At 43.2% G+C, this 27174-nt stretch overlaps 2 protein-coding genes across 12 annotated transcripts in view; both read left to right on the top strand.

Moving 5' to 3' along the window:
* wdfy3 (WD repeat and FYVE domain containing 3) overlaps positions 1–3241 on the top strand; it is a 73405-nt gene extending 70164 nt beyond the window's left edge. For all 10 annotated transcript variants that reach the window (XM_047328983.1, XM_047328984.1, XM_047328979.1 and 7 more), the window contains one exon: positions 244–3241. In XM_047328983.1, the coding sequence (XP_047184939.1) occupies positions 244–364 (121 nt within the window). In that variant the 3' untranslated portion in view covers positions 365–3241. The remainder of the gene's footprint in view (positions 1–243) is intronic.
* A 2460-nt stretch (positions 3242–5701) lies between these two features.
* On the top strand, positions 5702–27121 carry cds1 (CDP-diacylglycerol synthase (phosphatidate cytidylyltransferase) 1). 2 transcript variants are annotated; one of them, XM_047329097.1, is made up of 14 exons: positions 5702–5806; positions 5845–6034; positions 14307–14464; positions 15905–16001; positions 16120–16217; positions 17282–17421; positions 18578–18636; positions 19520–19602; positions 19944–20031; positions 20691–20759; positions 21981–22133; positions 22478–22597; positions 23658–23761; positions 23857–27121. In XM_047329097.1, exons 2-14 carry the CDS (start codon positions 5945–5947, stop codon positions 23978–23980), a joined length of 1383 nt encoding a protein of 460 aa, XP_047185053.1. In that variant the 5' UTR covers positions 5702–5806; positions 5845–5944; the 3' UTR covers positions 23981–27121. The 2 variants fall into 2 exon arrangements, with proteins under 2 accessions (XP_047185053.1, XP_035495415.2); XM_035639522.2 differs by lacking the exon at positions 5702–5806 and having other exon boundaries at positions 5842–6034.
* Positions 27122–27174: the final 53 nt, after the last annotated feature.

Raw genomic sequence — 27174 nt, 5'->3', positions numbered from 1 at the left:
ATATATATATACACACACATATATATATATATATAGGTCCTCTTGTTATTTTGGTTTATACTTGTTAGCAACTAATTGAAGAAAAAAAATGGATTCATAAGTATAAATACAAATATGAAGGGCTGCATAAGTTTATGTATATCGATAGTTTTCTTCCACTTTCTCCTGTGAGAACCTGAAATTTCCCACCAACCACCTTTTTTCGGAGCGGGAATATTGACCTCGTCTCTTCGTGTTTCACAGGTGCAGCCGCTTCCAGTCGGAGATCAAGCGGCTGAAGATCTCGTCGCCGGTGCGAGTTTGTCAGAACTGTTACTACAACCTGCAACACGAGCGGAGCGCCGAGGACGGCTGCAGAAACTGAGCTCCACAAAAGAAACCGCCTCCTCTCGAGGAGCGCTTCATTTCCTCCATCCGCCGCGCTGTTCCCTCAATGACGCCACCACATAATTCAACAAACCCTCCGAACCCCCTCCTTCTCCTTTTGTCTGTACAGTAACCACACGTACTGTAACTCACTAAAAACAGGAGGGAATGTCGGTGAAACTCCGCCGAGGAGAAATGAGATGAGGAGATGGGGATGAACGGGATCGAAAAGGAAAAAAGAAAACTCTTGTCACCACTTTTACCACCTGCTCTCATCCCACCCTCCCTCCCCACCCGGAGGAAAACAGGAACCTGGAGCGCGGCGAGCTCGAATCAATCGCCGCCGCCGCCGCCGTCGAGATGAAGAAGAACATGGGGAGAAGAACTCCTTCGTCCGTCACTGCAAGATATAACAAACTTGTTAATACTGTACATACTGACCATGGCCTTTTTAACTCTAAGAGGAACAAACACAGAACAAAACAACAAAAAAATTATAACAAGGTCAATGGGAAAAAAAAGGAAAACAACTTGCCTGTAACATAGCGTCGTGACTAACCACTCCTGGCTTTAAAACGAGAAACTAAAATCGATTGTGTGTCGTCTGCGTCCCGGCGACGAGCGGAGCGGAGGAGGGAATTATGAATGTCAATAATTAATGTCCGTGGGTTTGACTTTGACTCGTGCGTCTTAGTTTATGCAAAATGACTTTATATTTCTTTTATAGTTTCCTGATTGTTTTTTGTTGTTGTCGCTGTTTACATAAATGTGATTCATTTTGTGCGCGTGTGCGTCACCCACAGTATCAAAGCCATCACCGTCACAGAGATCGATCATCAGATTGTCTTCTCCTTTTCTTTTTTCTTTTGCCAAATTATGTAAATGATGATGATGATGATGATGATTTTTTTCTTTTCTTAAACCTATCATCTATTCTGTCCTTTCTATGAATTCCCAATTCCATTTTGTTGTTGCTGCTCTTTCGGAGACTGGAGACGTTATCACTTCAGATTATATATATATTTTTAAAAACCATATCACTTCTTTTTCTTCGTCTGGAGAGGAAACATCTTGGGTTCGTCATCTGTGGGAAGAAAAAATATGAATTAGGTTTGAAAAAAGAAATAATGTTTCGGCACATTTATTTTTTAGCCTTCAGTTATTGTAACGGCTTTTTGAATGCACACGGAAAAAAGGGACTCGTATTTCGTATGAATTGCAGTTTTTTTAATTTCTAGACTACGAGACTCGTCGTTTTTTGCTGGACTTCACTCGGATCCTGTGGCATTACGTTATTATTATTATTATGATTCCTATTATGATTATTATTGTTACGACAGCAGACACTCCAGACACTTTAACCCTCGGTCTGTTCGGACGAGCAGCAGCCAAACACATTTTCAAACAGGTGAAAGCAGAAAAAGTGTGTCGACGATGGAAATCACGAGATTATTTCATGACCTCTGACCTCCAGCTGCTGTTTTGACCCTTTTATCAGTTTTGGTACAAATGTCCACGAATGATCTGATTTGTACATTTTAACTACTGAGTCCAGTGGGGAAGGATACAAATATTGTTTTTTTGTGGTGACACTCGTTTCTTTCACACTAATATTTTTTTGTTTCTGCTCCTGTACAGACATAATCACGTTGGTTTGGATGGACGGGAACCAATCCAATCCATTGATAACTCACTAAAACTACTTTCTCATCAGGAGTATTGGGGGCCACAATGAGAGAGAAGAAAAATGGAGACTTTGAGAGTAAAGTCGTAATTTTACTAGAATAAAGTCGTAGTCGAGCGGCTGCTGTCGACCTCGATAGTCGAGAGATTGTTTTTTTTTTTAATGAAAAGACTGAACATGTTGTTTTCTGTCATTTGTCACCTCACTCACGTCGTGCGTGTGTGTGTTCATGTTGTGTTGTGTTGTGGCTCTGTGGGCAACATGTGCATTCAAGTGCTGCTTTCTAATTCTTTCTTTCTTTCCTTATTTTGTTTTTAAAAACAGTTTGTTTCCCCTCTCGTCTTCACAGCCTGAAACTTAACAAAAGAAAGAAAAGTCCTTTTAATATTCCCCGCCACTGATCCCCAACGTCGAACTGATGAAGACGCACTCTCGTCATCCTCCTTATATCATTTCTGCATATTGACGTACTGTGATTTTTAAAGCGTGCAATCATGCCATCTATCAATCAGGAGTTCCTTTTGCACCTTCACGTGTACAAAACAAACAAAAAACTAAAACGTCAAGAAGAATCACCGTTGTTTTTTTTATCGCGAAAGCAGTTTTACGTTGGATCAATGAACCGTACGACGTATTTATGCAATTATTACTGGTTTTAGTTTTTTTTTATGATTATTGCAATTTCAGCAAGTTTAGTTACTTGTTGCATGTTTTATTAACACAGCTGACTTTCTGTGTCAGTGCATTGTACATGTTCCTCGGCATTATGTCATTGTTCTTTTTGTTTCTGGAGGGCGTTGTCTGACCGAGTGACCGAGCGTCGGTTCGTGTACAGAGCTGCAGGTCGTGTCCCCAACTTCTGTTTGGACTTTTGTACTCGGTGGAAAAAGGATTGAGCACGAGTTGAGGAGGAGAAGAAGAAGAACGAGGAGGAGGAGGAGGAGGAGGAGGAAGAAGAAGAAGTGTTGGATTAATCGGTGGTCTTGTATTAGACTGCATTACTACAGTATCTGGTGTGCAATCTGTGATAGCTGAATGTTCCCTGTATATTTGTGTTCACTACGTCCGACTCCCACCCAGAGAATAAAAACCAGTAGAGTAACCCCGCCCCCTTTACAGACACAAGACGTTACGATGATGCAATAGATCTGGTACTTTTAATTTCAATAAATAATTGCTGTTTACCACCAACGACGAGACGCGACGTGCTTCATTTCTACATTTTGGGGAAACTTATGAATTATAGATTATTAGAGGGTGAAACACATTGATGTCGCATACAAATGTTTGAACAAACATTCAGAGGCGTCTGCCAGGCACTGAGGGTTTTAACCTTATGAATTAAATAACCTCGATTTTATGAATCATTCAATTTCCTATGTGAGAGAAAAAACCTCTGATTTACAAAAAATAATTTAAAAAAAGAAGTGGGTGTGAGAGAGAGAGAGTTGGGACACGGGTCATCGTTAACACCGCAGCATGAAGCAGAGCAGCTGGTCAACCAAGTATGGACTGACTGAGGAGAGATGGGGGGGTGAAGGGAGAGAGAGAGGAAGGGAGGGAGAGAGAGGGAGGGAGGGAGGGGGAGGGAAAGAGGGTGAAAGAGTGAGGGAGGGAGAGAGTGAAGGGAGGGTGAGAGAGAGAGAGTTAGAGTGACGGAGGGAGAGTGAGAGAGAGAGAGGGAGAGAGAGAGAGAGTTAGAGAGGGAGGGAGGGAGGGAGGGTGAAAGAGTGAGGGAGGGAGAGAGAGAGTGAAGGGAGGGTGAGATAGAGAGAGAGAGTTAGAGTGAGGGAGGGTGAGTGAGAGAGAGAGTTAGAGTGACGGAGGGAGAGTGAGAGAGAGAGAGAGTTAGAGGGGGAGGGAGGGAGAGTTAGAGGGAGAGAGAGAGAGTTAGAGGGAGAGAGAGAGAGAGTTAGAGTGAGGGAGGGTGAGTGAGAGAGAGAGTTAGAGGGAGAGAGAGAGAGAGAGAGAGAGAGGGAGAGAGAGAGAGTTAGAGTGAGGGAGTTAGAGGGAGAGAGAGAGAGAGAGAGAGAGAGAGAGTTAGAGGGATAGAGAGAGAGTTAGAGAGGGAGGGAGTGTGAGAGAGAGAGTTAGAGGGAGAGAGAGAGAGAGAGAGAGTTAGAGTGAGGGAGGGAGTGTGAGAGAGAGAGTTAGAGAGGGAGGGAGGGAGAGTTAGAGGGAGAGAGAGAGAGTTAGAGAGGGAGAGAGAGAGAGAGAGTTAGAGTGAGGGAGGGAGTGTGAGAGAGAGAGAGTTAGAGGGAGAGAGAGAGAGAGTTAGAGGGAGAGAGAGAGAGAGAGAGAGAGAGGGAGAGAGAGAGAGAGGGAGAGAGAGAGAGAGTTAGAGTGAGGGAGTTAGAGGGAGAGAGAGAGAGAGAGAGAGAGAGAGAGTTAGAGGGATAGAGAGAGAGTTAGAGAGGGAGGGAGGGAGAGTTAGAGGGAGAGAGAGAGAGTTAGAGAGGGAGAGAGAGAGAGAGAGTTAGAGTGAGGGAGGGAGTGTGAGAGAGAGAGTTAGAGGGAGAGAGAGAGAGAGTTAGAGTTAGAGTGAGGGAGGGTGAGTGAGAGAGAGAGTTAGAGTGACGGAGGGAGTGTGAGAGAGAGAGAGTTAGAGGGAGAGAGAGAGAGTTAGAGAGGGAGAGAGAGAGAGAGAGAGGGAGAGAGAGAGAGAGTTAGAGTGAGGGAGGGAGTGTGAGAGAGAGAGAGTTAGAGGGAGAGAGAGAGAGAGAGGGAGAGGGAGGGAGGGAGAGTTAGAGGGAGAGAGAGAGAGTTAGAGAGGGAGAGAGAGAGAGAGAGTTAGAGTGAGGGAGGGAGTGTGAGAGAGAGAGAGGGAGAGAGAGAGAGAGAGTTAGAGTGAGGGAGGGAGTGTGAGAGTTAGAGAGGGAGAGAGAGAGAGAGAGAGGGAGAGAGAGAGAGAGTTAGAGTGAGGGAGGGAGAGTGAGAGAGAGAGAGTTAGAGGGAGAGAGAGAGAGTTAGAGGGGGAGAGAGAGAGAGAGAGAGAGAGAGAGAGTTAGAGTGAGGGAGGGAGAGTGAGAGAGAGAGAGAGAGAGAGAGGGAGAGAGAGAGAGAGAGAGAGAGTTAGAGTGAGGGAGGGAGAGTGAGAGAGAGAGAGAGAGAGAGAGGGAGAGAGAGAGAGAAGCCATATCCACTGCAGACTGTGAAGTTTGACAAAGAAACTAACTGAGGACGGAAGTCTCGCGACTTGCTTTTCAAAATAAACCTCTTCAAAATAAGTAATTTCACAAAATAAATGACTGGTTGAGTGAAAACAGGAGAAACTGGTTGTTTTGTGAAACGTCTGGTTCATTAGACGACCTGAGGAAAACTTGTTTAACTGTAGGTGAACATGTACTCGGAAATTACAGTCGAGTTTTGAGCGTTGATTATTAAATTTGGTGAGACTTCCTACAAAGCAAACAAGGGCATAAATAAGGCCTGCAGTTTACCAGACGTTAAAGAGTCCGCATAGACAATGTGTGTTTATTTTTTTTAAAAGTGAGGAAGGAGCTGTGGCTTGCAACTCACTCACTCGGGGAGGCTTTTACTGTGAAAGTGACCACCGGAAGCTGTTTCCTGTCGTTTTCCGGAGCTTGGCGGGGGACTGCGGTGATAAACAAACACACGCAGCGACTCAGTCGCCAGTTTCCACCGGAGCAGTGGAGCGGCGTGTTGGGCCGCAGTCTCTCCAGGACACCTGACCGTCTCCACGGGACCGAGCTACCGAGTCCGAACCGGGCTAAACACGCTGGATATTTAAACCCTATATATATATATATATATATATATATATATATATATATATATATATATATATATAATTTTATTTTTTAATTTTTTTTGTATCCGCCCGGACTCGTCCTATGTGACACATTGACGTCCCAGCGGCGAAACGAGCGAAACATGACGGAGCTGAGGAAGCGAGGCGGCGGCGGCGACGGAGGAGGAGGCGGAGGAGGAGAACCGGACAGCACCGACAACATCAGCGACAAGGTAACGAGTGTAGGCCCGGTGCCCCCCCCCCCCCCCCCCCCCGGTGAGACCTCGCCCCCGGGACCAGTCCGGCGGGTTGCCCGTGTGTCAGAACCGGCCGAGCTAGCTGCGGCAGGTTAGCCGCTTGGTTAGCAGCGGCGGCTACATGCGGTGAGCTAGCGAGTTAGCCGCTAGCTCCGGTTAATCCCCGCAGCAAACGCGCGCGGCGGGGGGGGGGGGGGCAAAGCAAATAGACGAGATTAATCATAACCGCTCTTCTTACATATTTCTATAGATGTTAGTGTCGCGTTCACGTCCTCGTCGTCAGTGGAACCAGGGTCGATCTTTTTCATACCAACCACATGAAAGTTACTCTTGTGTTGTTGTTGTTGTTGTTGTTGAGTTATGATTCATAATAAGAATCCCGTGGAAACAAAACGGGCCTCTGTGTGTTTACAGTGCGACACGTGGAGCCTGACGTGAAAAACGTGACGGTGCAGAATAAAGGAGTTTAGTGCTGAAAGTATCGTGCAAGAAATAACCGATGTTATCGGCGACATGCGCTCGTATCGGCCGATATATCGGTTGGCAGACAACATCGGCCGATACCAGGGGTTCACAGGCACATCGGTATCAGCGCTTATGTTTATTCATATTAAATCTTCAATTGTACAGAATAAACACTGCAGTTACGTTTAGTTACGTCAAATAAGTTATGTTGATTTTCTTTATTCAGGGTCTATATATTTGTTTATGATCAAGTTTCTGGTTAAACTGTAAAATGTCAAGCCTCAATTACATTTCTTTGTCATAAAGTTTTGATAGATTTTGGGAAACATTCTTCACCATTTTATGACATTTTATGAACCAAACTAATCGATTTATCGAGAAAATAATCGACAGGTTTATCGATTATGATAATAATCGTGAGTTACAGCCTTAAAATTATGTTATCAAACCTGTTTTACGGCTACAGCATTTTAGGAATCATTGACAGATTAAATTTATATACTGGCCGATGTATCGGTATCAGGAATCTTGTACTCCCTAATATCGGTATCGGCATCAGCCCCCAATAATCCATATTGGTCAGGCTCAAACAATCACTTTAGGTTGTGTTTTCACCTCCTGTCTATTTGTTGGTTGGTTTATTCGTCAGCGGTTTTTACGCAAATCTAAAGAAATTTGTAGTGGATTCCGAGAATCTTCACTTTCTTTAACCCCGGTTCATGACGAATTAATCCGTCAGATTATCAGACCGCTTCACCTACTACTACGACTACTACACGTCAAATTTCAAGTTTAATTCTGGAGCATCTCGAGCTAAAAACAGATTCATCACATCAGTCCCATGCTATGCGACTGTACAGCTATATGAATTTCTCCCTGGTTACTGTTGCCTGGCTTGTGTGTTTTGACCTCTCGGTAGTGTCCCAACATGTCATTTTCGGCGAGCCCACCCCACCATTGTCCCAGGGAAGCCCCCCTCTGAGCACATGGGATATGTGAGAAGCGTGACTCGACGAAGTTCAAGCAAGGATGTAGTAGTTGAGGCTGAAGCCTGTGAGCATTTTCACATTTAGATAAGAGCAAAAGTGTATTTTTTAACCTTTTCTTGCTTCAATTATCAGAAAGACCGTACTAATATCAGACAACGTGATACTGTCTTCCACTAGATTTTTTATCATTTTCAATTCTCTTGCTTCAGTTCTGGTTCAGGCCTGGTAAATTAGCTTCTCGTGAGTCCGTCCATGTGACTTTTTGTTTACAAGCCCCGCTTTCCTCGTACAGTCAAATGTTGTGACAACACACAGACAACAACAAAGCAGCAAAAATATTTTTTCCACAATGATTCAGATGACAAGTAGTATACTGTCTGTTGGTGGGATCCACACCCCAACAAGAGCAACGCGTAACTAGGATATTCACTGCTGTTTTTTCTTCGTTGTGTTTAACTGACAATCCTGCCTGATCCTTCTCAAACAAACAAACAAAGATCTGCCGCCTGTCAGAGAGCGAGAGAAAACACCATCAGTCTAATGATCGTAGAATCAAAACTCCTTCAACTTTCTTGTCTTTGTCACAGAGTAACCAGGAGGTTATATTTTCTCCTCTGTCTGTTGTTGGTTGGTTCGTTTGTTTATTGTCATCATGATAACGTAAAAACTAACTCAACAGATTTCAACAATACTTAGTTGAAGGACGGGACATTGGGCCAAGAAAGGACCCATTCAATTTTAACAAAGATCTGCGTTAACATTGCGCGAAAGCGCATTTCTTGGTATTTTCACCAATTTTTTTTTTGTTGGCCACGTTTCAAGGAGCCTCAGAGATGATACAGCCTAGTTACGCCACTGTGACATTATCAGTCTTCAAATGCAGCCTCAGAAGGACACAGCGACTATTTACTTTCATTAATTAGCCAGCCATATGCAGTGTGTGCTTGCCTTCACACTGCTGCTCCCCATTCATGGCATTGATGCTGTTGTCGGGACAGTTAGCGGCTGCTGAAGACCCCCACATGACAGATGACCTTGGTGGGTTGTCTGCTGGTTGGCTGCGCGTAACCGAAGCCTCCAGCAGTATCAGCAGCAGCAGTGATGGTGGCAGCCGGTACTTAAACGCTCTGATGGTCACAGCTTCGTTCTGCACAAAAGAGGAGCAGTCGCTGCTTCATGTAGATAACCATATTTTCTGTTTTCAACCTTTTTAAAGAATAAAATGCTGTAGATTTTGGTTTTTTTTACAATTGTATGACTGGGGTTAGTTACATGGTTTTGTCAAACATGAAATCTGGAAGCAGTTGGCATTAATGGTGCTTTTTGAAAAAAGCCTGGATTTTGTCTCTGACTCAGAAAGATGACATCACTTTTCTTAGGGTCAAAGCTCTGATTGGCTCAGTTGATATATTTATTTGTTAATTGTTCAAACAAGAAATGGCCGGCAATGAGCGCCTCTTTGAATGTCTGTTAGAATTGGAGGTGTCAGTGAAGCTTAAAATGTAAATGAATGCTAAGATAAGATGCAAACATTCTAAGCGACTCTATGTTGGCTACCATGGTAGGATTTTGGAGGGTGTTGTTCTGTGCTAACGTCCTAAATGTTACATTTGAAGCAGTTGCACATTGATGGACGGCAAAAGTCGTAAATGGCGTTAGTCGTCTGTCTGTCCATTTATGCGTCCAGCAGTATTGATTTCTGGCACCGGGGGCCACGTATGAGGCGGCAGGTCGCTGTGTCTCCGCTGGCTCTTTTCGCCTTGTGCTGCACCGCAGAAAGCTGAGAGTTGCTGGTGTCGGCAGTGCTACTTCAGGTCAATGTTCAGTGTTGATTAGCCTAATTCCCTGCAGCGCGAGTGGACCCCGTGCGGGCTGTGGCCTACTCATTGATCCTCCGTGAGCCTGGTGCTGCTGCCGACGTCACTGGTGTGTAGACTTTATCGTACCCACCTTGGTGACGATGCGGCTCTAGATCCATTGGATTCTACCTTTTAGTTTGCGTTTGTGATGATTTCACGGTCCATCTACAAATGTAGGCAGGCTGGTGAAGCTCGAGTCCTTCCAGAGGTCGTTGTTGAGGAATTTTGGTCTACCCTCCTTGAGAAACTCTTAAGATGAGTCTTCTCAGGCACCAAGCAAGGCCATCTTATCTATGGCAAGCCGAAACAATCTGACAGCAGCTGAGGTCTCTCTCTCGAGGTGTCATAGTCGCGGGGAGATGACGACATTACTCAAAGCTAAATACACTACAGAGACCGGGGATGGGCCGACTATCTTGGGCCGCCGAACACTGTGAACCTGTTGATCCTCTCCTCAATATTGAGCTCTTATAATAAATACTTCTGCTTAAGACATCCACGGTTTCCGTCTTCCTGAATCAGCATCCACTCCATCAGTTATTCCATTTCAGCCGTGTTGTGTCCTGAAAAGGTTTTTTTTTACTGGCGAATTTAGAGGAAGTTGTTGTTAAATCTTTGGTGTCTGAAAAAAACGACAGCTGCGGGCTTCCACGTGGCAAAGACTCAAAGATCTTTAGTCATCGTACCATCAAGTAAAAAACCCTTTTTCATCCCTCACTGTCCCTGGAGGGGGTTCCGTCACCATAAAAGGAGAATTTGAAGCCCGACGGCGCTACAGACTGCACTGTCGGTGTGCCCATATTGTCAGTCATGCTCCGGACATTCTGGGTTAACCATGCACATCCCATTTTTAGCTTTGTCTCTGCAGGGCACAGTGGCATGACCAGTTCACCCCACTTAACTCCAAAATAGTCCTGTGTATTATTATTATTAGCTCTGCTAATGTGTCCCAGAAAGTCATGGTTCAGAAAAAAAATGGTCTGGAGATCGGACTGGTGTAAAAGTGAAGAAGCTCATGATGGTCACTTGGGTTGGTTTTCTGTATATGTCGATATCTGCTCTTCGAAGTCCGATGTGAGAGTTTGTCAGAAAGGATTTCCTCTTGTTACCTTTAATTTTTCTTCGTGGCACTTGTCTGTCAAATTATCTCTTCTTCCTGAATCCTTACAAAAACACATTCTTGGCAAATTACTTTTTTACCGAAATACATTTTTAGTATCAGTCAGGAACGTTTTAGGAAAATTTGATTGCTGTATCGAGTTCTCCACGATGCTTGTCCTGGTAATCTCTCCCTCATGATGCTGACACATCATAATTTTGTTGTGGCGGCCATTTCTATTTGTAGATGCTCGTGAAAACAATTCAATCATCTCTTGAATTCACCCCCCCAGAAATGAAACAATGATTCTTTTGTCCCCGTTTTACGAATCTCACGTGGTTTCCAACGCGTTCCTCACGGGGGGAAAAAAAAAATGTCATGTTGTGGCCAAACAAAGTCGTCGTTGTTTCAAAACCAAATGACATGAGGTCGCTCGGATTCTGTCAGTGGAAACTGCAGGTTCCAGTAAATCAGACGCACGCATTTCAAACTGAATTGGTGTGTTTCCGTGTGTCAGCGGTGTCGCCCACGTTCATCGAAATTAAAAAGAATCTTCAAATTTGTGAAAAACTCGGTATCAGCACTGGACAAGATGTTGTTGTGAATGTCTTCTCCGTGCATCCGCAGACTCGAGTCGCATCACCGAGAAGCTAAGTGTTGTCGCGTGACCGACCGACGAGGAGGAGGATTTGGTGTCAAAGCAAAAGCGCGTTTTTGGCAATATTGCAGATTAAGGCCAAAGGGATGTTTCGGTTTTTATTCCTTCTGAATCTGTGTCGTTGTGAGGTGTTGCTAGGCCTGTCACAATATAACTACTTTTTGTCGTACGATACATCGTCTCAGAAATTAATGCGATACACAATATTATCGTCATTCGCTGCCGAGAGGGAAATGTTATCCAAAGTTTACAACTTTGCGATTAGGTCGTCGGACGAAACAAGCAATCTGAAGACATTGTGCCTTTTAGTAAAAATAGTAAGAATTCCGTATTTTCTGACATTTTATTGACTAAACCAGTTCTTGATTAATCATAAGACGAGAACAGATGAGAGGACAGAAGCAGCGACACACGCATGTGGACACAACGGCTGTTATTGAGGTCAATGAAGACGATTGAGTTCATATTCACGTATCGTGCGATATTCAGTCGATAACGTAATTATCGTGACAGGCCTATGTGTTGCTTTTTAAATCTATAATGCTTAATCTCCCGTCCGCACAACAACCTGACCCATTAACGAAGATGGAGGTAAACGCTGGAACAGCGAGGTGTCCCACCCGTTCTCGTAAAATGTCTCACTTTGTAGCACCGGGGCCGACCGGCCGCAGGTTTCGGTATCGACCCCCCAACATCACGCCGACAGCTGTCCCGTCAAAAAATGACTGCTGCAGTTGTTGTTAACGCTGGTGTTTGTTACGCCGTCACCCTCCTCCCCTCTGGTGTGATCCCACTGTCTCTCCTCCTCCTCTTCCTCCCTCTGGCTCTGCAGAGAAAGGCCTTAATTGCCTGGAGGAGGACAAAGACGACAGTGGAGGTGAGCTGAGCTGCAAGGTTAGTCGTCGCTGCTGCTGCTGCTGCTGCTGCAGCATTCACGTCTCTGCAGTCCTCAGACTGTAGAGAACAAAACATGGACGTCCGAGTCGAGCGTAAATTCTTGGATGCAGCTGCTGTGGCTGCGTTTGTGTTTCATTTCAAACAGATCGGCAGCATTGTTCGACTGCGACGACACAATATGGTTACCGGACTTTACTAAATCAAGATTTGACAGTTTAATTAAGGGGACTGAAGTCAGACGCGATGCTGTCTCTCTGCATGTAACACTTCGGTGTGGATGAGGTGACGAACCGGTCCAAATGCAGAGGCTTGTTTCCTGTCACAGAAACGCTTATTTAGCTGTTGACGACAACAGCATCAGCAACGCGAGGGCGAGAAAATACAATCAGTTAACAAGTCATCTGTCATATTTAGGCAAATTATCGTCTTGAATTGATTGAAAATGAAAGTTGGTGGAGTATCGGTCCGTCTTACTTTGACTTCCACATCAGGGGAAACCTTCCAGAGACACACTTTTTATAACTATTGATGATGTGTGTTTTTCCGTCAGGATAGTACTGTACTGTATCTTTCCACAGTTTCAGTGTTCTGCAGGGCCTACAACGTTTTCCTCATTAAAACCTGAGTAGAAATCTACAATTACGCCTCTTCTCTCTCTCTCTCTCCTGAGGCTCCCGACACCGACTGAAGTGACCCCTCGGGGCTTCTCCCAGGCTAATCACACAATCTGTCCGAGATCAGGGGCCTCGTCTCTGAATGAAAAGCTCTGCCGTTTAACCCCGACTGCCCCCCGCCACCACCTCCGCCCCCGTGTTCAAACGTCTGAGTAAAGGCGACCATGAAAGGAAAGAAAATGTCCGGCAGCATCAGTGAGGCTGTCAAGTGCAAAAGGAAACATAATCTCCCGTTGTGTGTGTGTGTCTGTGTGTGTGTGTGTGTGTGTGTGTGTGTAGTGTGGTTTAAAAATAGACACCTCTCACTGCTTTGTCACCTCACAGACCGTTACTGGTGTTAACTTCATTAGACCTGCAACAGTTAATCGATCAGTAGTCGACTACTAAATTAATCGCCAACTATTTTGATAATCGGTTCAAAATTCTCTGATTTCAGCTTCTTAAATGTGACTTTTTTCTAGTTTCTTTGCTCCCCTGGGACAGTAAACTGAATATCTTTGGTTATGGACCAAACAACTAATCGATTCATCGAGAAAATAATCTACAGATTAATCCATAATTAAAATAATTGTTAGTTGCATCCCTAATTACATTTTCTTTTAAAAGAATTAGGGACGTAAACTACAAGGCCTCCGCAGATATACAGTAACTTACAGGTTTATATGACAAGTGAAAACATTGTCTTCTGTTAGATTTGCGGCAGAGAACAGTCCCACTATGCTGACACACACACACACACACACACACACACACACACACACACACACACACACACACACACACACACACACACACACACACACACACACAGCCTGTGTCTGTTGACTGGGTTTAAATCCAGATTAAAGATTCATTAACGCCAATAAAGATGTTTGACTCCCGGGCAGCAGCCTGTTAACTCGAGTTTCACCTCGAGTCTTCCTCGGCCCACAATCCTCCAGTTTCCCCATGCGACTGAAACTTTTTTCCTTTTTTTTTGATAGGATTTTGTTCATATTATGACATCCACGTAAACCTTAAAACATATGAATATATATATATATTTTTCTTCAGGTCAGTTCCACAAAAAAATATGCGAGTAATGCGAAGGAAACAAAATAATTTATTCGTTGTGACTTCTTCATGACATCACTTATCGTTTGACATCGTGTGATTTTCTGATCAATATAAGCTTTACATTGTCTCTTGGATCATTTTTTTGTTGTTGACCGGGCAGCTGCAAAGATGAGTCACCCGGACACAAACTCCCCGAGAAATATGGTGAAAATTCCTTCCTGCACTGTTGAGTTATTTTGAGCAGATACGCTGTCTCTGCCCAATTAAAGGGGCAGTGAGCGATTTTGGAGAGAGCTTGTCTCTAGGGTCGGGGTCGGGGTGGGGGTCAGGACTGGAACCTGCAGCCTCGGCTACGGGACGTGTTCCTCTCCTCAGTTTCCAACCGGACTCTAATTTGAGTACTTCAACAATCTACTGGTCGTTTGTTTGCCCCTCGGCAGCTCTCACACCGTCTGTCCACCACCTTGTTTACACTCTACCCTGCCGTCCGCGTGTGTCAGGTGAATGTTCACTATCTTCAGATATCTCTCTGTGTGTGTTTGTCCTGGCAGGAGGCCGACGGCGACGACAGGCTCGGCCTGTCGGGCGACGCGGAAGGGGAATGCGACGTCGATTCCAAAGCAGACACTCCAGATGTTCCCCTCTCCACCGCCGACACGGACAACACTCCACAATGCCTGAACAAAGCTCTGGAGGGCCTGCCGCCCAGGTACACACACACACACAGACACACAGACACACACACACACACACACACGCCAACAGCTGCAGCTCGTTCCTGAAGTGTGTCCTCGACTTTCACAGGATGACATGAAATCGTTTGATCAGAAGTTTTTATTCCCTCATGACCATCTTCATCTCCTTCATAGTTTTAATGTGTCTATAGAGAAAAAAATAAATCTTCATTCATGGGGTTATATGGCATATGTAGCCGGGTGCAAGTTATCATCAACATAAACACGACAAAGAAATTAATTTATTCAAATGGTTAAAAGAATAATTCTTGCGCAGTTTCCATTCTTGTAGCGTGAAAACCGTTAACGCCAGCATGTCAGGACAGTTTGTCTTCGCAAGCTGAAACCAGTTCGAGTCAGCTGCAAGACCTCGGGGCCTCGTTTGATACATTACGGAGGAGTCGTGGTCGTGGAGGGTTGCGACCAGTGAGTGACGGCCAGGTTACAGGGCTTAAAGGCTCACGAGGAGGACGGGAGGCCACTAATCCCTGCCAGGAGCTGAGGTGCTGCAGGAGACCTGTGGATGAACAGACTGCAGAGAGAGGGAGAGAGGAGAGGGGGGAGACAAACAGATGGAGGGATGAGGAAGATGTAGAAATAAGTAGGAGGAGGAGGAGGAAGAAGAGGAAGGGTGGTTGGTTTATAGTGCAAGTTTGTGAATGATGGTGGGATGGAGTCGGAGGGAGAGTGTGAAGCAGCAGCAGCAGCGGCTGCTTTTTTTTTTTTTAATGACGCAGCCGTTTTTTCCTCCTCCATTCACACACAGCAGGCAGCGCTCGGCTCGGCCTGGCTCGGCTCGGCCTGGCTCGGCTCCTGTGCAGCCTTTAGCTCGTTCCTCTCTTTTGTTTTGCTCGCAGGGCAGCAGCTGTAGGACCGACCGACGCGGTGTGAAATAAAACACGCTCCAGAAGACGAGGCCTCACTCTGCGCTTTTAAGCCAATGCTGTTGTCACGGAACATGTCGCACCCATGAAATGATTTTTTGTGATGAGATGATTAATCACCACTTAGCCTTATTGGTTGTTCCAGCTAATAACAGGCTGCAGCATGCACTAGGCGGAGACCTTGATTTCCATAGTGTGGGTGAAATGGACTATAGCTTCCTTAACTGGTTCTAAAACCAGAAACCACAACCTCGTACCATTCTTTTTTTTTTTTTTTTTTTTTTTTTTTTTTTTCTTTTCTTCTTCCTGACAGTCGTTGACGAATGCCTGTCAGCTTCCTGTCTCGTACCGCCCGCCACTGTAGCCCCCGGCACGTCAGCAACTGTAAATTCAAAGACTAATGCCCAGTTCATGTTTCATACAGACAGTAAATCATATGCTGTATCCACGTCGTACTTTCCTCTCTCACCATCTCTGTTTCTTTGAAGAAGAATATATATCAGTAATCCAAAGTTTCCATTGTCCCCACAGATGGAAGAACTACTGGATACGAGGGGTTCTGTCCTTAGCCATGATCTCAGGCTTCTTCCTCATCATCTTCATGGGACCCGTCACTCTGATATTCGTGGTGAGTGACGGCGATGTTCGATGCCGTTAGCAGCTGTTTGTTCGTTGGTTCGTTCGAGTCCTCCTCGGTGCATCTTGTCATGTTCTGTGCTCTGGGGCCGATCTCCTGCTTGTTGTAGGTCATGGGTGTCCAAATCAAGTGTTTCCAGGAAATCATCACCATTGGCTACAGAGTGTACCATTCCTACGAGCTGCCCTGGTTCAGGACTCTGAGCTGGTGAGTGAGCTGCAGATTCTACTGTAGAATATGTTCTAAGCAGAAAATAGTAACAGAGTGTTGGAATATTTGTCTCTCAGTCACAAAAGGGTCTTATTATTCATTAGAGCTGCAACTAACAATTATTTTCATTATCGTTCAATCTGTCCATTCATTTCTCGATTAGTTTTTGGTCCCAAACCCACAAGATGATGTTTTGTTTTGGCCACACACCAAAGATATTCAGTTTACTGTCACAGAGGAGCAAAGAAACCAGAAAATATTCACATTTAAGAAGCTGAAATTTATCGATTAATCAATCATCAAAATAGTTGGCGATTGATTTAGTAGTCAATTACTAAGCGATTAACTGTTCCAGCTCTATTATTCTGTAAAATATCTTTTTAAATTGGTTTGACATAAATAATAACACTAGATCAGAAGCACTGTACTACAATCTTTTTTGGAAAACAAGAAAAAGAACATCAACACACCAGGAAGTAGAGCCTGACCAATGAACCAATGCCAATATTGGGGATTAAAACAAAAACTCAATTTTAAGTTTCTTTTTTGATAAATAGAAAATAAGATACAAATGCAGATATTCTACCAGCACAAGTGTTGAACAATTTTTAAATACCCTGGACAACTTTTGCAACTAGTTTATCTGAATATTCAACAACCGCCTTCTGTTTTCTTCTCTTTCTTTTCCAGTGTTTTTGTGAACAGGTCACTTTAGCACACGCACATACACGCACATACACGCACACAGTGCAGCCGGGAGCAAAGATCACTGTCGTGTTGGAAATAAATGAAGTTTAATTGAAACTTGCCCCTTTCACCGAGGCCACCGATCACAGACACACACACACACACACACACACACACACACACACACACACGTGCGCACACACACGGCAGGTCAATGTACAGTGGCCAAGAAACGCTGGTAGACATTTAAACCCAGTGACCCACATGAGAGTTACATCAGCACACACGCGTCTGTTGCACGTGGAAACCAAACCTAACAACACCAGCAAGCATTGAAACATACTGAGGTTAAAACAAAGTTTCTCCTTCCTCAGGTACTTCCTGATCTGCGTCAACTACTTCTTCTACGGTGAAACGGTGGCGGACTACTTCGGGGCCCTGGTGCAGCGGGAGGAACCTCTGCAGTTCTTGGCTCGCTACCACCGCTTCATCTCCTTTGCTCTGTACCTCGCAGGTGACTCCTCCCACCCCTCGAGACGACATACGACCATGTGCCCCTTGACCCCCTCTTCCCCCCACTCACCTTTACAAATAACACTACTGAGGAGAAACTGGAACAAAGAGATAAACAAAAAAACTCACTTAACGAGTTTACATAATGATTTACAACGACATACATTCCTCTCTTTGTGGTTTTAAATCACTGACAGGAGGGTTTGTTGCTCCACTCAGCCATAAAACACTGAGCTGAGCTTTTATCTCCAAGTCTATCTGTTTACTAATGATTCACATAAATATATGTAAGTGGTAGTAAAAATAATGCTCATTTCCTTAGTTATAGTATATGGATCATACCGGTGGTGGTATATCCTTAACAGTTAGTGTGTTGCTGAACAAGTTCACCTGCATAACGAAGTGAACTGTGCTGCCTTTTTTTTTTTCTTTCTTTTTTTGGGGGGGGGGGGGTTGAAGCCAACTTAACCCCAAATACACTTCTTTGTAAAATTCAGCAAATATTTCCCTCACGTCGCGAGCTTGTCGGTTCTGTGTGTGCTCAGGAAACCGTCAGATTAGTCGAAAGATTCTATTTGGAACAAAAAAAAATAATCTTGTGTTTGCAGAGGAATTTTTTGGTAAATCTGTGGTAAACCACCACGTTTGATCGCCGCAGCAGTTTGATTGTTATTATGCTGCTGCTGCTGCTGCTGTGGCGGCAACAAAGTCCCCCCCAGGATTGAAAATCCGGTTCGGTCTGTTTCCTACTCTTGAAGCAGGGCGAACGCGTTTCTCGCAGTCTTTCAGTCGACCCGACGCAGCGTCGGCTGCAGTTTTTTAAAACCCCCGACCAAGGACACTCCGAGGCAGACAGCAAACCCTCAGTCTGCTGGCAGTTACGATTCCCCTGAGGGCTGGGGGCCGGGGGCCGCACACAGGTTCAGGTGGACGAGCCCGAAATCGCAAGTCTAAATTAAAGTCAGTCCAAACAGTCAAAGGAACAAACTCCTCTAGATGATTTACGTGATCCTCACAGGGTTAGTGTTAGATGTATTTATGAGGTATGTATGGGGGTTGGGGGTTAATGTATGTTACATCATACATTATATACAATGTGTTGTTGTTGTTGTTACTCTGTAATATAACTGACAGCATGTTTGTCTACTCTTTCACAGGTTTCTGCATGTTTGTGCTGAGTTTAGTGAAGAAACATTACCGCCTGCAGTTTTATATGGTGTGTATCAGCAGAGTTTAACCCTCCTCCTCCTCCTCCTCTTCCTCCTCCTCTACTACACCACTTACCCTCCCGTTCCACCTCATGCTCCGCGCTGCCTCCCCTCCGACTCATCTTGTGCTTTGTTATTGTTGCCATTAAGACACTACGTATTATTAATATATATATATATATATATATATATATATATTTTTTTTTTTTGCAGTATTTGATCCTAGATAAATGCAGGGACTTTATTTCACTTCTGCTTCCTCTGACACATTGAATTGGCCCCAGACTAACTTTGTAGAGCTCAACACAACAGTAAAGGTTCTGGAAGTGAAAATTTCCCATTCATAATTCTCCATTACCATTTTTTTTATTATTAGCCATAATGTTGTAACCGTCTGAGGTCGACTCACCACGAGCGACGAGGTCGTGAAACCTGTAAACGTTTTTAAGAGCGTGTTTCCTCATCGCATATTAAAACAATACAAATTCCTTAAAATTCAATCTCATGAATGAGCTGAAACCTGGTTTGAAACTATTGCTGTGTCATTGTTTCATAGAATAGATTTCCAAATAATTTTGGCGCACACGTCTTCACTCGACCCTCTTGTTTGTGACCCTCATCTCAAATTGTTTGACGAAGCTTCTCCACCTGCTGCCCGCTCTTCTCACACCATCATTTACATCTATTTATCTGGATGTCTTCGACATGTTGTGCTGTGAACCATCTCACTCTGCCGTGTGGCTTCCCTCAAATGTCCGTCCACCTCATCTGTGCGATTTCGCCCTTTTTTTTATCTCTCTTGACACGAGCCGACTTCTGAGCAGGCGCGGCAGCCACATTCCAGTGCAGTGACAACCTGTCGTGTTTGTGTTTTGTGTTTTGCCATTCCAGTTTGCTTGGACCCATGTGACCCTGTTGATTGTGGTAACTCAGTCCCACCTTGTCATTCAGAACCTGTTTGAAGGAATGATCTGGTAAGCAGCAGGACACAGGAAAAAAAAAAAAAAAAAGAAGATATGACTAGAGGAAACCGGCCTTGTTGCCTCTTGACTCATTTTCTGTTGTAATTAACTCTTTAAGCTACATTGTGTAATATTTAGAAGAACGTATGCACATAAATTGAATATATTGTCTATAACTATGTGTTCATATAAGAGTTAAATATAGTAACATGAGGTGGACCCGACCTCCGTGTGAGTCTCCATGTTTCTACGTCGTGTTGAATACAGTTGTTGACCTAAGCGGTCCAGAATACTTTATATAGTCTATAGTCTTTTTTCCCACCACCTCCTAACTTTGAAATTCCTTCTTCCAGGTTCATCGTCCCGATCTCCATTGTGATCTGCAACGACATCATGGCCTACCTGTTTGGATTCTTCTTCGGGAGGACTCCACTGATTAAGGTAAATCAGGCAACGTCTCACTTTTTGATCATTAACGTTTGAGACATTTTACATTTGTATTTTGAACAATTCTTGGCCAGGAAACCTACAAAACATGTTCCAGAGCAGAGAAGGCGGTTATGAGGGAACTTAAGAGGGAAATGGAATATAAAACAACATACAGTCCGAACTACTCTCAAAAGCATCTCAGTTTGTGGAGTTTCTCTTTGGAACGACCTCGATGAGAGAACAAAAATCAGCAACAATATTAAGTAAAAAAAAAAAGAAGATACAAACGAATACTCATCGACAAGTATTAGATGAAGCAGGTCAATATTTAAATTTATTGTAGAATGTAATGTAGACTTTATTTTTATTTTTTCCAATAATATAGTATAATAATATAATATAATATAATATTTTGTTTTTCTATTTTGTAAATGATATATGTAAAGATATCAAATCAAATAAGTGGCTTCACTACGGCTACGACATGCCTGCCACACACACAAGGGATTCAGTGACCTCGGAGCCGAGGACACCGGGAAGTAAAAAGGCGTCTCATTTAAATCACATGAAGTCGATGAGGAGATGGAGTAATAATAAAAAAAAACCAACAACCACACAAACATGTTGATGTGAAAGACGGCCGTTGTTTCCTTCTCTACCTCCCCCTGCAGCTTTCACCAAAGAAGACGTGGGAGGGCTTCATCGGCGGGTTCTTCTCCACGGTGGTGTTCGGCTTCATCGTGAGTACACGGCTCCCTCACAGAGAATGACCGGGTCTGTAACAAATCCATTGGTCTCAACCCTGGCAGCCTTCTCCAAAAAAAATCTAAACGAATATTACGAACTAGTATCTGCAGCATAGTTCAATCATTTAAATTAAACAATGTTAGCGTTCGACCAGATGCAGCCACAATGACGACATCTTTGCGTTAGTTTGGAGAAAACCTCAGAGAAGGATTGAATAAGTTCCCTGTTCCTCCAGCCGCTGAAGATATCGGATTAAACCCTGGAAGGTGAATGATGAAGCAATTTTCCCCTTGTGGTTGTAACATCAGTGCAATGAGAACATATTGACGGACCAATAAACAAATGCTGCAGCTCTGCAGTATTTCCTACTGCAGACAGTTCTTTTTTTTTTGTAGTAAACAAAAAAAATCCAGACTAGACACAATGTGACGTCTGAGCTGTAGCTGGTTCTCTGCTTTAACATTAGACTTAGACAGTTCTTTAAAACTCTATGAGAAACATTTTCATAACGTCACGTCACATGATCTGCAAGTTTCTGCCTCAAGTTGTTTTAAAAATTCGGATCTCTGCAATGTTGATAAGAGCCGGTCGACGTTTACTGGTGTTGTTTGTCAATCTGCAGCGATGTCAAATAAATAGTTTGTGTTTATATTTTTTACTTTGAGAAACGTTTTCTCGTTTTTTGGTCCGTTTTTTGTATTAATTAATACTTACACATAATAAAGTTTATGTTTAAACTGTAAAATATCCAGCCTCACTCTAAGGAATCATCGCCCAATTGTAAATTCCAAATTTTTTTTAAATATTTTTTTTTTTGTCGACACATATCAGAAGTTCTTTAATATACTATAATATATAATATACTAATACGTATTAAGAAAGTACCCATACTTATTACACCCGTTTCCGTACGGGTTCTTTCTTAGTACGTAGATTTGTATCACCATCTAGTTTCCTCGTACATTTCCATGTATTTACTAGCTAATAACTAAGTCATTTCTATAAAGTTATTTTGGTATTTTCCTAGTAACTATATTTTGTCACCATCTAGTTTCTTAGGTAAATACCAGGTTATTAGCGGCTTGTAAAATAAAGGGTGAACTTGTTTTTTAAGCATGTACAGTAGCTGGTGGAAATTCCCCGCGGTGGTGACGAGACGACTCTCAGATGTTCTGATCTTTGTCTGTGTCGCGTCGTGTTTCGTCCCCCCTCAGCTGGCCTACCTGCTGTCTCAGTTCCAGTACTTTGTGTGTCCCGTGGGCTTCAACAGCGACACCAACGGCTTCACGGTGGAATGTGAGCCGTCCGAAATCTTCGTGATGCACGAGTACACGCTGCCCGCCGTGATACAGAACACGCTGAGATGGGTGAGACTGAAAACTTGAAAATATATTTAATCCTCATTGTAAACATTTGTCAAACATTTGTCAAACATTTGTCAAAGAAAAATATGAATAAATCCACTGAAGCCAAGTGTGTTTATTTCCTTTTATTATTTTTTAGATTTCCAGTTATGTTTTGCAAATTTTCAAAGCGACCACGCTTCAATTTTTAAGCTTGTTTATCGCTTCACCACATCACTGATGCTCTAAAGAAGTGCTGCCAGATTTCTAATCAGATTGTTTTATTTAAATTCCTTATCCTGCATAACATCTGGCCAGAGAGAAAACCAAAAAAATGATCTATAATGAAATGTCTCTCTCTTTCTTAGAAAACGGTGACGCTGTATCCGTTCCAGATCCACAGCATCTTCCTCTCGTCCTTCGGGTCTCTCATCGGGCCGTTCGGAGGCTTCTTTGCCAGCGGCTTCAAGCGAGCCTTCAAAATTAAAGTAAGAAGCGTCTCGGTCTCTTGTCCAACTTAATCTGAGGCTTCATTTTAATTCCCCAGAGTTTCCCTTCGTCTTTATGCGTCATTTCTTTCGTTTTGCTCGGTACAGTTTTCCTTTAAAAATATGTTTTTTTTAGTTGACATTCAAGTGTCTCAGTAAGTAGTCAGCATCTCTTCCACCTGTTTTCTTTATTATGATACATAAACTTCTCTGATCACATCACTACTTTAACCCCAGTGACTGACGCTCCTCCTTGAGCTACAGGCTCACCAGAGACAGATTTGTTTAAGGGAGACATTCGCATTTTTCAGAAACCGGTCGGACCACTTGTCGTTGAGCTGCGGCAGCAGGTAGCTCATTGACTTACATTGCTCCACCCGTCACGCAGCAGCACGCGTCGAGGTGAACGGCATCCTCCTACTGTCAGACACTGCTGCCGTCACTCCAGTGCTTGATTGACACACTTGAGTGTGAAAAAACAAACTAACAAGTAATTCCTAAAAAATCTGATCCAGCTAATTCTCGGGCTGACTGCTCCACCTTGTGACACTATGAGTGAAGTCCTTCCTGTCGCCTTTTACTCACCACTGTTCCTTGACCTTAACGGAAAAACGTCATGAAGTCAAAGGAATGGTGTAAAAGGAGGATTCGTAGCACATAGGAAAAGAGAATCTGACTGTGTTTTACCACCTTGTGACATCAGATGTGAATGATTCATATGTAACAGTAACTGACATGATGACGTGCGTCTCCTCTGGGTCATATTCGTACTCTTCTTCCTTTGCTTCTTCTTCTACTTCAGATTGAATCGTTTACGTTCGAACATGCTGCGTCACGTTAAATATCGCTGGCGCAATGAATTGTGCGGCGTCTATTTCTACTTTCCTTTTGCATAGGAAGTTTTCCAGTTTAGTCTTTGCTAAAGGAGATAGGAACGGAAGCATCGAAGCGCCTTTCCTAATAATTTAAAAGAGTTAAACTAAGGAAAATTGACAATTTGAGAAAGTAGCTCTCGTTCTGACCACGTGGCCCCGCGGTCTCTCTCTCTCTCGTCCTGCAGGACTTTGCCAGCACCATCCCGGGCCACGGCGGCATCATGGACCGGTTCGACTGCCAGTACCTGATGGCCACCTTCACGCACGTCTACATCGCCAGCTTCATCAGGTAAGAAGGGACAAGCACATAAACTTTCCACGTTGCCACAGTGTATTAAAACACGAGGCAGGTCCAGATGATGCATGTCGACCGTTGTCTTGCAGGGGTCCGAACCCCAGCAAGGTGCTGCAGCAGTTGCTGATGCTTCAGCCCGAACAGCAGCTCGGCATCTTCCACACGCTGCACTCCCACCTGAGGGAGAGGGGCATGCTGCCCCCGGCCGAGTGAAGGAAGGAAGGAAGGAAGGAAGGACCGCCGGCTCCACAGGGTGATGACGAGGGAAGTGTGTGGTTGTGACAGTCTGGGAAGTTAAGCACGCGCAGACACACACGCACACACACTCAAGTATGCCTGTATGGTGTGTGTGTGTGTGTGTGTGTGTAATCCCAGGCGTCTCTCATCCGTCGTCATCCTGCCGCCTCTTCATTCAACGTCGCACCGGCTCCAAACTCACGACTGTGCAGCTCATGTGGAATAACCTCATAGTTTAAAAACAAGAGAAGTGGCTTTGTTGCTTTCCCACTTGCACATCATCCTACAGACTGAAGATAAAATGACTTATCGAGAAACAAACACTGACTTTTTAAAAAAAGCACACTGGATGGTTGGATGTGCGTGGTTTGTTTTTTCCTCTTCCCACCTGCGGACGACAAATGTTGCACTGACTTTATCTGGATTTAAGAAGCTTTTACCAGCGTTGGACCTGAGCTGCAGCGAACAGACTGTGGAGACTCGTCACGACGCAGCAGAAGTTTATTTAATGATCTTAACTTCACGGCGAAACGAAACACGTAGCATGTTCGCTAAAAGTCCCGTCTCGGGCCCTTCTGCTCAACTCAAGCCATTGTTCCTTCTTTTTTCTTCAACAGCTTCTTCTTTTTTCTGTCTTAAATCCAAATAACTCGCACAATCTCAAGTCGACAACGATGATTTGACTGTAGGCATGTTGTTAACGCAGAGACTTAGAGCTTCAGCGGCACACGCAGCACTCGTGTATTTGTACATAGATATATATATATAAATAAATATATATATATATATAGAAAATATTTAGCTAAACAAATACCTAATATATAACTTACTTCATGTGAACTAAGAGAAATAAATAGCATGAACAAATTTAGATTTTTAACAGGTAGGGATGTAGAGTTGATCTGAGGCTGCTGTTGTTGGTGAACTTTAAATAGAGAATGTACAAAAAAGAATTTAAAGGAATAGTTTAGACATTTTGGAGAACTTGCTTCGTTAAAAAATGTCAACAAAAAATTTCAAGAATTAGGTGAGATGAAATGAAAAAATTACGGCGCCGGGGGAGGGGGTTAATATGAGACATTAAAGTCGCAAATTTACGGGGAAAAAAGGAACTACGTCGCTCCAGCATCAACACAGAAAGGTTGAACTGTGACAGATCTACTTATCGAACTCTCCGAAAGAAATTAAAGACGCACGTTCCTCCCCTAAAATGGTGAACTATTCCTTTAAGAAAAGACTTGCGCTTCCTCCTTTATTGATTTAACCAATGAGTTGCACTGTAGCATTGGAGGTGGTGGGTGGGGGGGCACAAAGAAAGGCCCTTCATCCTCAATGTCTCCTTATGCATTATTTAATCCCTCTAATATGGACTAAGTTTTGAATGTAGTTTCCGATCTAAGATGTGATCAATGACAGGCGTGTGTGTGCACATATACAGTATATGCTGTACTGTATTCTACACATATCTTCAAGTCTATAGAAAAAAACAATGGAACTCTTGAGCGGTGTTTTTTATTAGCAATATTTTCCATCTTATGCGAAGATGAAGTTGTGATTCCTGAGAAAAAATCACTCACTCTGTGTTTTATCAGCGTGTTGACGAGGCTGCGTTCGTTTGCGATGAGATTCATCCAGAGAGAGAAATGTTTACCGATTAACACTGATTTCCCTCTCGTCACTAAGAAGAAAAGAAAAAAAGCTCCAGGTTCGTGTTCCGACATCTTCGGAGAGAGAGAGAGAGTCTGGAGCCGAGCTGCCGACTGGAGCCACTAACGTTTTTAACCCGTGCAATGTGTTTCATCTTTGTTCTGTTCAGCTCCTTCAGTCGTCGGATGAATTGGAGGATTTTTATAATTTATTTGTTGTTGTTGTTTTTCTTCTTCTTCCTCATCAGAGGTGAACATGGGGCTGCTGTGGGTGGATTTTTTTGGGACCAGCTGTGTCGTACTGTACAAAGCTATAACGAAACCTTCTCCCCCGGTAAAACACACACACACACTTACCGTTTTACAGGTTTTTTGTGTTTCTGTATTTATCCAACTTGCACACTGAACAAGATGAAGCAAAGCATGTAGTCGACGTGTGTCGTGTGTGTTCACACTAAAGCAGTCTGACCAAAAAAATAAATGAATAAAAATCGTCACCAACAGAAGATGGTGAAATTATTTAGACTTTTTGACACTGTTGTATGGAGTCTGGAGTGTGTCACCGCAATAATGGTGAGTTAATCAGTCAATCAAAGCATTCAAAGAATTTATGAAGTACTGTAAAAGATGCTACTTTAAACTTCTGTGAGAAGTTACCTCCTGTACCACTTAATGGTCCAGTTTCTGTTTTTGATCTAGCTAAATGATGAATTCATTTTAAAATGTATTTTGACCTTCTTTCTCTTTAAAAAAAAATGTTTTTGTTTATTTTGTTTCCCGTTAATTTTCACTGAAATTTAAATGTTTGATTCGTTGTTGCTTTGTCTGTAAAATACTTGTTTTTTTTAAATGGACAAATTATTCCCAAAGATATTTAACTTACAAATTTGATAAATAATACAATTAGCAGATTCTTGAAATAGTTGAGGGTGGATTCAATCCATCAGCTAATCAATTTAGAGACTTTAATAAAGTTGAGAGGTTTATGAATTTAATTACTTTATATACTTTCACTTAAAAAGCATAAATTAATCAATAACGGTTTATTTCCATTGGCACACTCGAGACTCCACCGTTTGACAGATGTAATTGTGGACTAATTTATATTTTTTATTTAAGGTATAAAACATTAAAGTTAGGAAAGAAAGAAGTAGGTTCAGAACCTAGACGTCAGGTAACGATGATGCACTGCTGATGTTTGGTCGCTCGTCTGTTTAAATTGATCAACTTTTGTTGAATATTTTGTTTGATTTTTTGCTTTTGAGGAGAAATGTTTTCTAATGGAAAAAAAATCTATAGCTTTTTTTGGAGTGGATAATATTTGAGAAATAATACAGAGGAAGTATGCTGTTAATATAGGGGGGGAAATATGAAGTTGTGTATAAACCACATATTGATATCTTGTTAGGGATATTGAAGTTGTTTACTCTATGGAGGTGAATAAAGTGGGTTTCTTTTTTTCTTTAAAACATCTTGAAATCTCTTAATTCATCACGTTTCGTGTCCTTATCGAAGACAAAAGAT

The sequence above is a fragment of the Scophthalmus maximus genome, chromosome 19 (genome assembly GCF_022379125.1).
Source record: "Scophthalmus maximus strain ysfricsl-2021 chromosome 19, ASM2237912v1, whole genome shotgun sequence".
Taxonomy (NCBI): Eukaryota; Metazoa; Chordata; class Actinopteri; order Pleuronectiformes; family Scophthalmidae; genus Scophthalmus; species Scophthalmus maximus.
Note: the sequence above shows the minus strand (reverse complement) of the source record. Positions and strands in the feature narration are given on the sequence as shown.